This window comes from Tachysurus vachellii, chromosome 19, assembly GCF_030014155.1.
Source record: "Tachysurus vachellii isolate PV-2020 chromosome 19, HZAU_Pvac_v1, whole genome shotgun sequence".
In the NCBI taxonomy this organism is placed as follows: Eukaryota; Metazoa; Chordata; class Actinopteri; order Siluriformes; family Bagridae; genus Tachysurus; species Tachysurus vachellii.
The window spans coordinates 67,161-82,500 of record NC_083478.1 but is presented as its reverse complement, the minus strand read 5'-3'; the positions used below and the strand labels follow the sequence as shown (position 1 = coordinate 82,500).

Below are 15,340 nucleotides of genomic sequence, written 5' to 3'. Positions count from 1 at the left end.
CACAGTCCTCACCAGCCTCCACCTCACACACACTGCCTGACAAAACTCTGCCAATCACCACGGCAACCGAGCCCAACCTCACCCAATCGCGCTTTACCACAGGTAAATCAGCGGTCTGATATTAAACATTTATAATGAAAATCATCTAGTGTTTGAATATGCTGGGGTTTGTTTTTGTGTGTGTGTGTGTGTGTGTGTGCATGTTTGTGTGTGTGTGTTTTTGTGTGTGTGTGTGCGTGCGTGTGTGAGTAGGCTTGGTATATGACTCTCAAATGTTAAAGCACCAGTGTACATGTGGAGATAACAACTCTCACCCAGAGCATGCTGGGAGAATTCAGAGCATCTGGTCTCGACTGCAGGAACGCGGACTAAGAGTGCAGTGCGAGGTAGGGCAATAGCTAACTTTACTACCCCCTACACCCTACTGGCCCTTTTTCACTGTACTGCCTGCTATTACACTACTACTACTTCCTATACTTTGTTGTTCCTTTCAATAGTTTCCTGCCCTTAGCACCCTGCTACTTTCTTTTACACTATGCTGCTCTAATCTTTCTGCTACACACTATTGCCTCTACCACCGCCACCTACCACCTTCTTCACTTTGCAGCAGTCTCCTTCTCCACCTTACCGTGTCTCTGTGTGTGTGTGTATGTGTGTGAGTAGAGTATCCGTGGTCGTAAGGCGACTCTGGAGGAGTTACAGTCGGTTCATACAGAGCGTCATGTTCTCCTCTATGGAACAAACCCACTAAACCGTCTCAAACTGGACAATCGCAACCTCACCGGTAACAAACACACCTGCATAACTGTGCACACACAAATACACACAAGTGCACATACACATGTGGGTATAGCACACACAGCTTTTGGGGGGGGGGGGCGGGGGGGGGGGGGGGGTCGTCAGTTGGTGGTGTCAGTGTACCAGACAGAGGATTGTTGGTGTGGTCAGAGTATCCCATAGAGGGTTGGTTGTTGGTCAGTGTATCAGACAGAGAGTTGATGAGGGTCAGTGTATCAGACAGAGAGTTGATGAGGGTCAGTGTATTAGACAGAGGGTTGGTGGTGGGGTCAGTGTATGAAACAGAGGGTTGATGGGGGTCAGTGTATCAGACAGAGGGTTGGTTGGTGGTCAGTGTATCAGACAGAGGGTTGATGGTGGGGTCAGTGTATCAGACAGAGGGTTGATGGGGGTCAGGGTATCAAACAGAGGGTTGTTGGTGTGGTCAGTGTATCTGATAGAGGGTTGGTTGTTGGTCAGTGTATCAGACAGAGTTGATGGCGGGGTCAATGTATCAGACAGACGGTTGATGGTGGGGTCAGTGTATCAGAAAGAGAGTTGATGGGGGTCAGTGTACCAGACAGAGGGTTGGTGGGGGTCAGGGTATCAAACAGAGGGTTGTGGGTGTGGTCAGTGTATCCAATAGAGGATTGGTTGGTGGTCAGTGTATCAGACAGAGAGTTGATTAGGGTCAGTGTATCAGACAGAGGGTTGATGGGGTCCGTGTATTTCACTCTTAAAGAAAATGTGTGCACTGTGTGTGTGTGTGTGTGTGTGTGTGTGTGTGTGTGTGTGTGTGTGTGTGTGTGTGTGTGTGTGCGTGTGTGTGCGTGTGTGTGTGTGTGTGAGAGTGTGTGAGAGAGAGAGAGAGAGAGAGAGAGAGAGAGAGAGAATGCTTATTTATGTCGCTCTCTGTCCAACAGGCATTTTGTCCCAGAGGATGTTCGTCATGCTGCCATGTGGTGGTGTGGGGGTGAGTACACACACACACACACACATACACACACATCTGAGCTGAATTTAGAAGTACTGTTTGATCCAGATTTCTGGTGATCAGCAGAATCCTTCATGTGCAGCACACACATACACACACACACATACACACACACATACACACGCACAAAACACAAATACATGCACTGACAATGTGGAATCCACTATGGCTTTGAATGTTTAATCATTAACACAACCCATGTTGCACTCACACAGACACACACACAAACTCCTCCAGAATGGCGATCAGTTTCAGCTTTCGTTCCGCTGAAGTGATTGAAACAATGTGGAGCCTAAAGGATAAAAGACATTCCACCTCCTGAACACAGATCCTGGGCCAAACCACAGAGGCTTGAGGGGAGGGGGTGTTGGAGGGAAGGAGGGGAGGAAGGGGAGGAAAAGGGGAAAAGGAAGAGGAGCAACAAACAATGGTGGAATGCATAACCTCATCCAGCCGTCCACGTTCTCCGCCACTCTCCCACACTCACGAATGGAAACTCATTTTAATATGATCTATTATTAACATGTGCAGGACTGATTAATGCCCCTGCACACACACACACAAACACACACACACACAAATACACACTGACATTCACATAAACAGATTGATGATTTAATATTAATACCATTGATTAACAGAATAAATAATAAAAATAATAATAAATAACAAATAATAACAAATAATAAATAGAATAAAAGTAATTCATACTTAAAAGTAACCCACACTGATGATGGTGAAGTTATCATCGTTACTCTCACTGGTCTAGTTGTGTGTGCTGGTTATTCTCTTTGTTCTGTCTAGTTCATACAGTGATGTCTGAAATCATGCTAATTGGCTTTAATCCTGTGATGAGCAAAAGGACAATCTTTATGATCCCAGCAGCAGGTTTATGACAGCTGACAGATTTTATTTTTAAATCAGCAGTTTGATACCCAGATTTAAAGGATTTAGGTGTATAGCAGTGTGAAGAGAAAGTTAATGATTTAGACAGTTTGTTTCTGGATGTATCAGTTTGAGGAAATGTGTAGGTAAGAGGTCTAATACACAGGCTAATAATTTTAAAGAGGTAGTTTAAAATAAGTGCAGTCTGTCGAATCTGACATGGTTTTGTTGTTTTGAACATAGATTATTTAGTTTCTGACTTCAGTTTATGCTCTTATTTGCATAATATGTACAAGTATGAAATTCACAAAGACAGATTTAAAAGACATTTCACAGTTCTGAAGTCTCAACTGAGTCCATCACTCCGTCTCATCTATTTCTCTCAATTTTATCCAGAAATGTTCGATGTCTGAATTAGGATTTAGGAACTGTGAGCAGGACAGTTCAGTAGAACCTGCTTGGAATTTAAAATAGAATTACGTTAGAATTAATTCTTTTGTTCAGTCTGTTATTGAGGAAAAAAATCTTTCACACACTCTGTGATTAAATCTGATATTTTATAACATGCTGTTGGATTGAAATTAAACATGATCACACTCAGAAACTTGTCACATGATACCATACCATCTACAAAAGTGTGTGTGTGTGTGTCCTTGTCAGCCAGCGCATTGCACACTTGGTTGTCGCCCTTTTGTGTTGGATGCCATTTTCTACTCCCCCACACTATTTAAGCATATGGTCTGCAAACACTCTTTGCCAGATGGTTATTGTTGCTAGTTTACTGATTACGATTGCATTGTTCATCAGCTCTTAAGTTTTGCTTTTGGAATTACGGACTGTTTTACATTGTGAACTTTGGCCTGCCCTGCCGTAGCCAAGCATTTGAGTCCTCTTTTTTCCTCCTGATGTAACCATCTGGCCAGTAATGGACCCAGCAGGTGCACAGAGCCTTTATGCTGTCTTTGACACTCTATCGGAGACCACGGCCACCCATGGACACCAATTTCATAATCTCACTAAGGTAAACCAGGAACTATTTCTAACAGCCCACTCCCGATTTCTCCTGAAGCAACTCCTGCCACCTCATTACCGACCCCAGCACCAGCCCCATCTCAGGAGCCGCACCTAACTCATCCTGAGCTCTTCTTCTCAGAACCAGGACTGTGTCGACATTCTTGAGGCAATACGCTGTCATATTTGAGTTGCAGTCCTCCACCTTTCCGTCTGAGAAATCAAAGTTGGCTTATGTTCTCTCTCTGTTAACCGATACTGGGCGGAAGACTTTCCACTCCCCAACAGGACACCGCACGGTCGCTTTTCGAGGTATCTCATTGCAGTTACTCCATAGCCAAATATCCAGTGGAGTTCCGGAAGGCCACAGCCGATAGTGGATGGGGCATCACCACATTGTGTAATGTCTGGGGGTTGGCACCCGGGTTCAAGGATGAGCTTACCACTCGTGAACTACCTCCTGAATTGGATGACCTGATCACACTGGCCACTCGCATTGACCGTCATATCCAAGAGCGCCGTTCTGAGAGGACCACCCACCACTCCTAGTGCCCCATTGACAGTCCTTTCACCCTATGCTCTTTACCAAGTTTCTCATCTCCGGTGACCTCTCCTGGGATCTCCGGTCCCATTCAGCCAATGGAAGTTGGCCAGCGACAACTTTCCCCCACAAAGTGGAGAAACGGCATTCCCAGAGATTTTGCCTATACTGTGGGGAGACTCGATACATGGCCACTTCATGTCCAGCAACAACAGTTCATTGTTGAAGAAGGGCCAGCGGCAAGCTGGGGCAGATTTGGAGTTCCTGGACAAATAATTGTATAACCAGTTGGGCATTGAGACCGTTCTTGCAGTCTGTTCTCCAGGTCCAGGTGCTGGATTGCCATGTCTTACATAAGTCTTATGTTGCACCCAACCATTTGACCATCGCAGAACTCCACCATGAGTGGATGACATTATTCCCATGGCTTCAGAAACATAATCCCCATCTGGACTGGACCAGTGGCCAAGTTCTGCCTAAACTCAGAACCCCAGACTCCGCATCCAGTTGCAGAGGAACCCCCACAAGAGCTTGGTTCTGTGCTCCTCAACTTCCACATTCTGGGGATCTTCTTCAGCAAGACCAGAGCCACCCATGGCCACCTTTACCACCTAACCAGACTTAAGAAAGAAGCCATGGCATAGTATATACCGGATTCTCTCAAGGCCGGCATCATCCGTCCCTCTTTGTCTCCGGTTCGGGTTGAGAATTTTCTTTTCAACTGCCCTGTGCCTGTGCCTTTTTCTCGTGGTACCTTAGACCAGCTGAACAGAAGTATCATATTGGTGAACAGGAACTCTTAGCTTTCATGTTGGCTTTAGAGGAGTAGTTGCACTGGTTGGAGAGGGCAGAGCAACCATTCCTAGTTTGGACGGACCACCAGAACCATACGAATATTTTGCATGGCGAAGCGTCTGAATACCTGGCAAGCTGGTTGGGGCCATTTCTTTGGACGTTCTCAAGTCCTCCAGTGGTGCCACAGCTCCCACCTGATCTGCCACCTTGGGTACTGCCTGCACTTTGTCAGTTCTCTAGCAGCACTTTTGCTGGCCTTTGTTTAAGAAAGGCATCACGGATTTCATGGTGGCCTGTCCGGTCTGCATTCAGCAGAAGGTACCCAAGGCTTGTTCCATCCTCTTCCTGTTCCCAGGTGACTTTGGTCTCACATATCCATGGACTTAGTTACTGGTCTTCCTCCGTTGGCCATACACACCATTGTCCTCTCCAGGGTCAACTGATTCTCTAAAATGGCTAACTTTATCACCCTACTCAAGCATGCTGTTAGCCAAGGAAACTGCCCTGCTCAGGATCGAGCACATAATTTGCCTGCATGGACACAGCAGACAGAGCAATTAAACCAGGAGTTGGAGACTGGGCGGCGAATCATTTGCATTGAGGATCCCGCATCCTGGTCGGCCAATCTGTTATGGGGGGAATACACCCACAACTCCCTGCCCTTTGCTTCCATGGACCTCTCCCCTTTTCAGGCCATCTATGGCTACCAGCCACCCCTGTTCTCTTACACCCCTGTTCAGGATTGCTGTAGATGAGGCTGCCCGGAGTCTGTCATGCCTTCATTGATCCACTTTGAATTGAATCCCAGGTTCCCTCTGTCCTCATTCTGGTAAAGTTGTGTTGACGAGACTGCTCATGCAAAAATTATGCTTGATAAGCCAACCATAAGTGCCGTCCGGCGCCGTTTTTTTATAGCTTAATAATTATCTGTTTTATTGGTTTCTTCCCTGCCCTGTATTTTCCTGCACTTGACTGTTGAAAGTAAAGAATGCCTCTGTGACTACTGGACGTTTCCTGTCCTGTGTAGTTTTCTGTTGTTGGATTCATTCTGTTTTGTATTTTGTGCCCTGCACTGATTTCAGTGTGATATTAAACACTCGTTCTGCTCAGTTGACTGTGTTCTGCAATTGAATCCTCGAATCCACCCTGACAGTGCTTGTGTTTACAGGTGGACAATGACACCATCTGGAATGAGATGCACACCTCCACAGCAGCACGCACAGCAGCAGGCAGTGTTACAGAACTCGCTTTCAGAGTGGCCAAGGGAGAGCTGAAGGTGTAACACACACACAGATTCACACAAAAACAAAAATTCAGACACAAACATACACATACATTTCATACGCTTTAACACTTTTACTTTTTGTGCTGTAGAACGGTTTTGCTGTCGTCAGACCACCAGGACATCATGCTGACCCATCAAACCCAATGTAAGTGTGTCTGAATATTTAAACTTTAATAATTGCTTGGTCTGAATGCATGTGTAAATGAAATCTCTCTCTCTCTCTCTCTCTCTCTCTCTCTCTCTCTCTCTCTCGCGCTCTCTCTCTCTCTCTCTATCTCTCCCTCTCTCTCTCTCTCTCTCTCTCTCTCTCTCTCTCTCTCTCTCTCTCTCTCTCTCTCTCTCTCTCTCTCGTTTCAGGGGTTTTTGTTATTTTAACTCGGTGGCCATTGCTGCTAAACAGCTCCAGCAGAAGTTGAACATTAATAAAATCCTCATTGTTGATTGGGTGAGAATTCACTTTATCTCATATTCACATTTAATTTATTTATCATTTACACTCAGACTCTGTGTGTGTGTGTGTGTGTGTGTGTGTAAACTAGTAGGTGCTTGAGGAAAATATGTCTTGCTCATGAACCATAAAAAAACGTGCTATAAAGAATATGTAATGTAAAAGTGTTAAATGGTGGGTGTGGTCAATTAAATTTGCAAATTACACAGATTAATGGAATTATTTGGAACTTAATGAGTCAATATCTAACATTTTCCTCAGAATGACGATAATACACACAGCTAAAGCATAATAATAATAATAATAATAATAATAATAATAATAATATAACAATAATAATAATAATAATAGTAATAATAATAGTAATAAATATAATAATAATAATAATAATAATAATAATAATAATAATAATGTTAGAATGATGTCACAGTTGATTTGATTAAATCATGCAGGATGTTCACCACGGAAATGGCACTCAGGAGATTTTCTACTCCGACCCTAGTGTGCTGTACATCTCACTACATCGCTATGACAATGGGAACTTCTTCCCTGGAAGTGGAGGTCCAGAAGAGGTGAGAGATGACATGAGACATGTGAACAAGAGAGAGAGTCATGTTCTGAGGTTCTTCATCAGTTCTACTGAGCAGTGTGATATTTAGATCTCAGTGTCTCACATGAAGAATCTTGGTAAGGTGACCGTTTCACATGTTTCTCTCTCTCTCTCTCTCTCTCTCTCTCTCTCACTGTTTCTCAGGTGGGCTCTGGTGCAGGTGAAGGATTTAATGTAAACGTGGCATTTGCTGGTGGTCTCGACCCTCCGATGGGTGATGCTGAATATCTCGCTGCATTCAGGTGAGACAGAATTTTGTGTGTGTGTCTTTGTGTGTGTTTGTGGTGTAGTTCTTACATGGTGAGTGTGTGTATGGTGATTAGTAGTGTTTGATACATGGTCAGATTAATAAAAAATACATATAGCTGGTTAAAAAATAAAGGAGTGATTCTTCATCACTCCTGTGAGACACACACACACGGACCAAACACATAATAGCTCTATAATACGGAGAGAAGCTGCTCAGATGAACTGATCGTGTTTTAAACTTAACTGTATGTCGGAGACACGGCGGTCGTTACCGCTCAAAGCACAAATCATTTCCAGCTTTACCCCGGTGTGTTAGAGTGAAACCTCCAGCACTGCCACTTACACACACACACACACACACACACACACACACACACACACTGCTGACTTAACACCACTGCCACATCATGACTTTAATAAAGGTTTTTAGTATTTTTGATGAAAAGCTACTCTGAGTTTGTTGGCTGAGATCCAAAAGACCAAACCGACCGCATGCTCACTGGGTGGGCCATTAGACCCCCATGCAGTGAGACAGGTCTAACTGTCTCACTGACACTATGCACTATTTACTTCCTGTCTGTCTCTCACCAATCTTTAATTAATGCTCTTCCTCCCTTATTTCCTATATCTTCATTGTTCCCACCATCTCTCTCTCTCTCTCTTTTCTCTCTCTTTCTCTCTCTCTCACTTTCTCTCTCTCTCTGTGCTCCAGTCGAACTCGATCTTGTCCTTGCAGGGGAGCGTGGGTAATTTTATTGGTCTGGATGAAGGCAGGGATGGTTACGACGGTGAGGGCAGGGTGGTGAAGTGGAGGATTGTGGGTAATTAAGGTAAATGGCTCCCAGATGGTGGGCTGTCAGTGACGTGAGACGAATGACAAGCTTTATATGAGAAGCAGATGCTGCAGGGGCTTTGATCTAACTGAGTGATGCGTCGTCAGGAGAGAGAGAGACAGTCTGAGAAAAAGAGAGAAAGTCTGTGTGTATGAGAGAGAGAGAGAAAGAGAAAGACAGATGGACAGATATAAAGAGAAAGACAGAAAGACAAGGAGAAATAGAGCACTAAGTATAGATAAGTCAGATAGAATCAAACTGGTCCTGCTGATATATTTTTTTTATTTAAGTTTCCATAGTTTATAATTTCTTTATAATAATGCATTTGCTTCAATATTATTAATCTCTGTGCGTGTGTGTGTGTGTGTGTGTGTGTGTGTAGGATGGTGGTAATGCCCATCGCTCAGGATTTCTCCCCAGACTTGGTGCTTGTCTCAGCAGGGTTTGATGCTGCAGAGGGACACTTGGCTCCATTAGGGGGATACAGAGTCACCGCCAAGTGTATAATCATCATCATCATCATCATCAACTCTCTGTCTCTCTCTCTCTCTCTCTCTCTCTCTCTCTCTCTCTCTCTCTCTCTCACACACACACACACACATTTAATTTATTAGCTTTAATGTAAAGCTGCTTTGTAGCAACATTGTTAACTCTACTAACTGGGGATGTGGAAGCCTAGTGGTTAAGGTGCTGATCTACCAATCGAAAGGTTGTGAGTTCTATTCCCAAGTCCACCAGGCTGCCACTGCTGGACCCCAGAGCAAACCCTCAATTACTTAGTTGTATAAAACGAGATGATAATGTAAGGCGCTCTGGATAAGAGCGTCTGCTGGAAATGTAACTGATGTGAATTAACTGAATTTGTGTGTATACAGGTTTTGGGTTCTTGACCCAGCAGTTGATGAAGTTAGCAGGAGGTCGTGTGGTTTTGGCTCTGGAGGGGGGTCACGACCTCACAGCAATCTGTGATGCGTCCGAGTCGTGTGTTAGTGCACTGCTGGGGCTGGAGGTCAGTTACACTGTCACCTACCTGTTATTACCTGTTAAATCCTTGTTATAAATGAAACAGTAGAACGTTTATTATTTATGAACTGATCGTTAAAGTTGCAGTGTATCAGATGATGAGGTCAGATATTTCAGATAACTCTCTGTTTAGTATACATACTGCAGTGTGTCGTTCTCACAGGAGATTGTCCTACAGACAGTAATCAAGCTGCTGATGTGGGATCAACACACACACACACACACACACACACACACACAATAACTCTGTTTACAAGAAGAAATAATAATTAGTGTTCACACACAATAACTCATTTAATAATTAGTGTTCAGTGAGTGAGTAAATGAAGGGCACTTACACTGTGGTGATGAAGCAAAAATGAGACACATCCTAGAATAATGTACCGTAAAAGATGAACAAAATCAGTGTAAAATCAGTTCAGCGCACACAACAAACACACACACACACAACAAACACACACACACACACCAAACTCTTACACACACACCAAACTCTTACACACACGCCAAACTCTTACACACACACACACACCAAACTCTTACACACACACACACACACCAAACTCTTACACACACACCAAACTCTCTCACACACACACACACACACACACACACACACACACACACGCCAAACTCTTACACACACACACACACACCAAACTCTCTCTCACACACACACACACACACACACACACACACGCGCCAAACTCTTACACACACACACACCAAACTCTTACACACACACACACCAAACTCTCTCTCTCACACACACACACGCCAAACCTTCACACACACACACACACACACACACACCAAACTCTTACACACACACACACACCAATCTCTCTCTCTCTCACACACACACACACCAAACTCTTACACACACACACCAAACTCTTACACACACACACACACCAAACTCTCTCTCTCACACACACACACAACAAACTCTTACACACACACACACACTCCAAACTCTCTCTCATACACACACACAACAAACTCTTACACACACACACACACACACACACACACACACACACACACACACACACACACACCAAACTCTCTCTCATACACACACACACCAAACTCTTACACACACACACACCAAACTCTCTCTCTCTCTCTCACACACACACACACTAAACTATCACACTCACATTTTAATTTTACTGATATTCTATTCTATATAATATATTTTTTAATAATTAGTTTTTATTATTATTTATTTTATTCATATTTATTGTATTTTTATGTGATGTGGCTGTGGATGTTTTTGTATGTGAGAAATAAAATTTGAAGTGTGTCTCTGTATCAGGATCCTTTGCCAGAGGAAGTGCTGAATCAGAAACCCAACGCTAACGCAGTGCAGTCACTACAGAAAGTCCTGCACATACAGAGTCAGTCTCTGTCTGTCTGTCTGTCTGTCTGTCTGTCTGTCTGTCTGTCTGTCTGTCTGTGTGTCTGTCTGTCTGTATGTCTGTCTGTCTGTCTGTGTGTCTGTCTGTGTGTCTGTCTGTGTGTCTGTCTGTCTGTCTGTATGTCTGTCTGTCTGTCTGTCTGTATGTCTGTCTGTGTGTCTGTCTGTCTGTCTGTCTGTGTGTCTGTCTGTCTGTCTGTCTGTCTGTATGTCTGTCTGTGTGTCTGTCTGTCTGTATGTCTGTCTGTCTGTGTGTCTGTCTGTCTGTCTGTCTGTCTGTATGTCTGTCTGTCTGTCTGTCTGTCTGTCTGTCTGTCTGTCTGTGTGTCTGTCTGTATGTCTGTGTGCCTGTATGTCTGTATGTCTGTCTGTCTGTATGTCTGTCTGTCTGTCTGTCTGTCTATGTGTCTGTATGTCTGTCTGTATGTCTGTCTGTATGTCTTTCTACATGTCTGTCTGTATGTCTGTCTGTATGTCTGTCTGTATGTCTATAGGTTTGTCTGTCTGTCTGTCTGTCTCTTATTCCTGGAATAAGAGTTACTCATGTACACTTGAATCTACAGCAAGTGCCTTGTGTACATCAGTATAAAGATGTGGAAGCTTTGTAGTTAAGTTGTTAGACCAATGATCGGAAAGATCTGACTTCAAATCCCAGGTCTACTACGTGTCCATTGCTGGGCCCATGAACAAGGCCCTTAGCCCTCAGATGTATAAAAATGAGATAATTCACCTTGATCAAGTGCATTTGTCAAACAATGTAAATGATCTCTTTCTCTCTGTCTCAGGTGAGTACTGGCCATGTGTGAGGGAGATGATGATGTCTGTGTGTTCGTCGTATGTCGGTGCTCAGAAGGGAGACAGTGAAGAAACTGCTGCAGTGAAAGCTCTCGCCTCGCTCTCTGTCGGAGTCCTGAACAATATCAAGAGGTATAGAACGTTATACATTCACATTATAGCATTTATTATATGTGATTTTATCTTATTATAGTTTATGTCTCTCATTATAATGACAGTTTTTGTGATGCAAAAAAAGTCAAATCAATTTTTTCACCTGAAATGTGAAAGTGCAACCAACATTGTTTTGAATGAATGAAATCAAAGCGCTGATCTTCTTCTCCCAAAGCTTCACCTCGGGTTTGGAACCAGGTTACTGAACTCATTTTTACCCTTTTTTAAATCACAAAAACCTGCAACTTTTTTGTGTGTAAACTTTTTTATCCAGTTACACACACGTTAATAGTTGGACTGTGTTGATGTTCTGCTCTGTAGTTGGGATTTTATGATCATGTGACATTTAATGCATTACAAAGTGAACAGTGTTTTCTGAACATTGTGTCAGTGTTTTTTTTGTTTTTCTTTGTATCACTTTCAGAGTCTCTGATGAACCAATGGAGGACTAGAGGACTGCGACTGAGCTCACACTCTCTTACTGCCTTATGACCTGCAGTGCCTTCAATGGACAGGGCTGTGGTGATGTCACTTCCTGTTTACTCCTGTGCTAATTCTCCTGTGTGACTTCAGTGGTGTGGCTAAGCTCCACCAGACCCTGTGGATTCCACAACTTTCCCTACATCCATTTATATCCAGTGGAGGACATCACTGTGAACTGTGAACATCAACACAGTCCTTAATGAGGCTTAAATGACTTTTCCTCTGTTTTCTCATGTTCTGTTTTCATCCATCACGTTTTTGAAGAACAAAAGGAGAAAACTCATCACACCCTAAATACAAAAGGTTTTTTTCCTGATTATTATTGGACTGTTACAGTGTGAGCTTATTCTCCCACCTTGATGCTATCACTTCCTCCAACATTAACCACTAATGAAGATACAGAAGGAGCTCACATTTATTCTCCGCTCTCATGTTGCACTGTGCATCCCATGATGTGAACTGTGATGTTTATCTCCACACTCTGGGAAACGTTATGTACAGTAACAATAATTACAATGAAGATAAGTTCACTTACTCACACACACACAGCAGTCGTTACAATGACAATGTGTTGTATTGACAGACAATCAGGAAGTCGTGTCTCGTCCCTGCACACTGCATTTAAAACGTTAGGTTAAAATCACACACGTGTTCAGACTCGTGTATTTACAGGAAGTAAAGAAACAGGAAGTGTAAGTGACTTGTGATAGGAGCCGGTGTCATTTCCTGTTTCACATGAAGCCTTGATTCAGATCACTAATTTTTTAAATTGATTTGAATTTATACAAACCTATAAATATATAAGATTTCTTGTGCAGCAGCAGTTTGTGTGTTTGTGACTCCAGTGCAGTGGCTGAACTGCTGATAGTGAACTGTGTAGGGATGTGAACAGCAGGACGGGTCACAAGGTTAAGGTCAGTGATGGGGCACAAGAGAAAAAGCCTGCAGAAATAACGGTGTGAAACACACAAAGACGCACGATAAAGTGCTACAGTAAATCAGATTTATCTGATCAGATCAGACTTCATCTACATGAAGAGAAACTGAGCTTTATGAAGGTTTACAACATGTTTTTATTCATTAATGTTGACATGGGAACAAAAACAAGGTGAGATTTGACACCACAGTGTTTTATTTTCAAACCAGAAGTGTGTGTGTAAATGTATTGCCTTTCTTTATCTGCCTTTCAAACTTGTTGTTTAAATGAGTATAATGTAAAGTAGCATGAAACTAGCAGCTCTGTAATGTGTCTTTTCTGGGTGAGAATTTGTGTTTGAGGAAAAGAAAATGGAACAGACCAAAATATTTGTGTATTTTATAGCAGTGATAAAAAAAAAAAAAACTAAAACCACTAACCATCTCAAGGATTTAATGTTTTTCACTCCAGGAAGAATCACACACGTGTGTAAGGGTTGAGTTTGTTTGTATCTTTAGATGTGACCTGATTGGTTGACTGATAACAAAAAAGCACTTGATGTCACCTAAAGATTTCTAAATCTTTGTCTACAAACAAAAAATGTTTAAAAGCGTCTGACGAGTGGCGTACTGTTGGGTTATGAGTAAAACATGCACCTCTTTATTTTCACTAAACACTGAGTTCATATCTGTCTGTGTTCACTTCTGTGTGTGTTTGTGTGTGTGTGTGTGTGTGTGTGTGTGTGTTGTGACGACTCTGGGTGTGTATTAGCCCAGGAGAACCTGCACATCATCACCTCTGATTTGAGTTTAACACACGTCTCTGAGACAGCTGTATGTTACGTTTTACACTCTTCATTTAGTCAAAGTGATTTTGACTTTGAGGACCAGTCACAGTTTAATCTGGAGTTTAATCTGGAGTTTAATCTGGAGTTTAATCTGGAGTTTAATCTGGAGTTTAATCTGGATTTTAATCTGGATTTTAATCTGGATTTCAGTGTCACATTTAACGGCTCATGTTTACTGAAGAAACTGTAAAATTTTTAAAATTTGTTAAAGTTGTGAAGGAAGTGAATTTTACATTCCTGTGAAGTACAGAGCTGTGTGTGTGTGTGTGTGTTTGTGTGTTTGTATTTGTTTTGGTAGCTTGTGTGTGTGTGTGTGTGTGTGTGTGTACGTACCCTAGTTGGCAGGAATACAACAGCCGTGTTTTCTGCTTTATGACACATTCAAGGTCTAAAGACGAGCCACTGATATCTTAATTCTCCATCATTTTTTCATGTCATGTAATTTTTTATTCTAAAGCCTTAATGTAAATATCACTGCAAGACCAAAAATCATTTCTGTGCCTTTATCTGTCACTAACAGAGCAGATTAATGATTTTACTCCTTTCCTTTTCCTTTCGTAACCCTGTGTATAGAAAAGAATCTTTATTTTGTACTTTCTATCCCGTGCAAAAAAAATAAAGCATTTTGTTTTGCCAAAGCTGTTTTTCTGTCTGTCTGTGATTCTAAAAATGAACAGAACCAAACATATTTAATGTAAAGTATAATAATGAGATATTAGGACCAGAAAGGGTTTTTAATTAGAACTTATGCATATATTTACTGGCTTATAATGAATATTAATGAGTGTAATTAAAATGATTAAATATAACAGTGTTACAGACAGAACACATAAACCGGAGAAAAGTAAAAACGTTCTCAAGCACAGACAAAGTTTATTATCAACTTTAATACAGACAGATTGTGATATTGTATTAAAGGGGTTTTATTAAAGCAGACAAAAATGTTGAGGGAGAATTCTGTTGGTTTTATTGTTGTAATGGACAAACTTTTGCTCATCATGTGATGAAGCATGGAGATGAAACATCAGTACAACACTGTATGTTTGAGATATAGAGCAGAAACAGACTCCACATGCAGTCTGTCTTCCCCTTCGCCTGCTTTAGGATCTGCTGGAGATGAAGTGACGAGAATCGACGCAAAGAGCTTCTGGAAAATCTTCAGATTTGGGTTATGGCAGGGGCAGGGAGGTTATGGAGGTGTTGGGGCAGATGTAAACAGCCGGGTAAGAACATGAACACACCATGTAAACCCCCCCCCCCCCCCCCCCCAAA

General features: G+C 42.4%; 1 protein-coding gene across 6 annotated transcripts in view; it reads left to right on the top strand.

Annotated features, from left to right (window-relative positions):
* hdac7a (histone deacetylase 7a) overlaps positions 1-14,706 on the top strand; it is a 48,214-nt gene extending 33,508 nt beyond the window's left edge. For all 6 annotated transcript variants that reach the window (XM_060893435.1, XM_060893434.1, XM_060893437.1 and 3 more), the window contains 14 exons: positions 1-102; positions 253-386; positions 664-784; positions 1,701-1,750; positions 6,172-6,279; positions 6,378-6,433; positions 6,646-6,733; positions 7,189-7,308; positions 7,491-7,588; positions 8,811-8,929; positions 9,304-9,437; positions 10,773-10,854; positions 11,660-11,801; positions 12,247-14,706. The exon at positions 1-102 is cut by the window's left edge and continues 106 nt beyond it. In XM_060893435.1, coding sequence (XP_060749418.1) covers positions 1-102; positions 253-386; positions 664-784; positions 1,701-1,750; positions 6,172-6,279; positions 6,378-6,433; positions 6,646-6,733; positions 7,189-7,308; positions 7,491-7,588; positions 8,811-8,929; positions 9,304-9,437; positions 10,773-10,854; positions 11,660-11,801; positions 12,247-12,274 — 1,382 coding nt within the window. In that variant the 3' untranslated portion in view covers positions 12,275-14,706. The remainder of the gene's footprint in view (positions 103-252; positions 387-663; positions 785-1,700; positions 1,751-6,171; positions 6,280-6,377; positions 6,434-6,645; positions 6,734-7,188; positions 7,309-7,490; positions 7,589-8,810; positions 8,930-9,303; positions 9,438-10,772; positions 10,855-11,659; positions 11,802-12,246) is intronic.
* Positions 14,707-15,340: the final 634 nt, after the last annotated feature.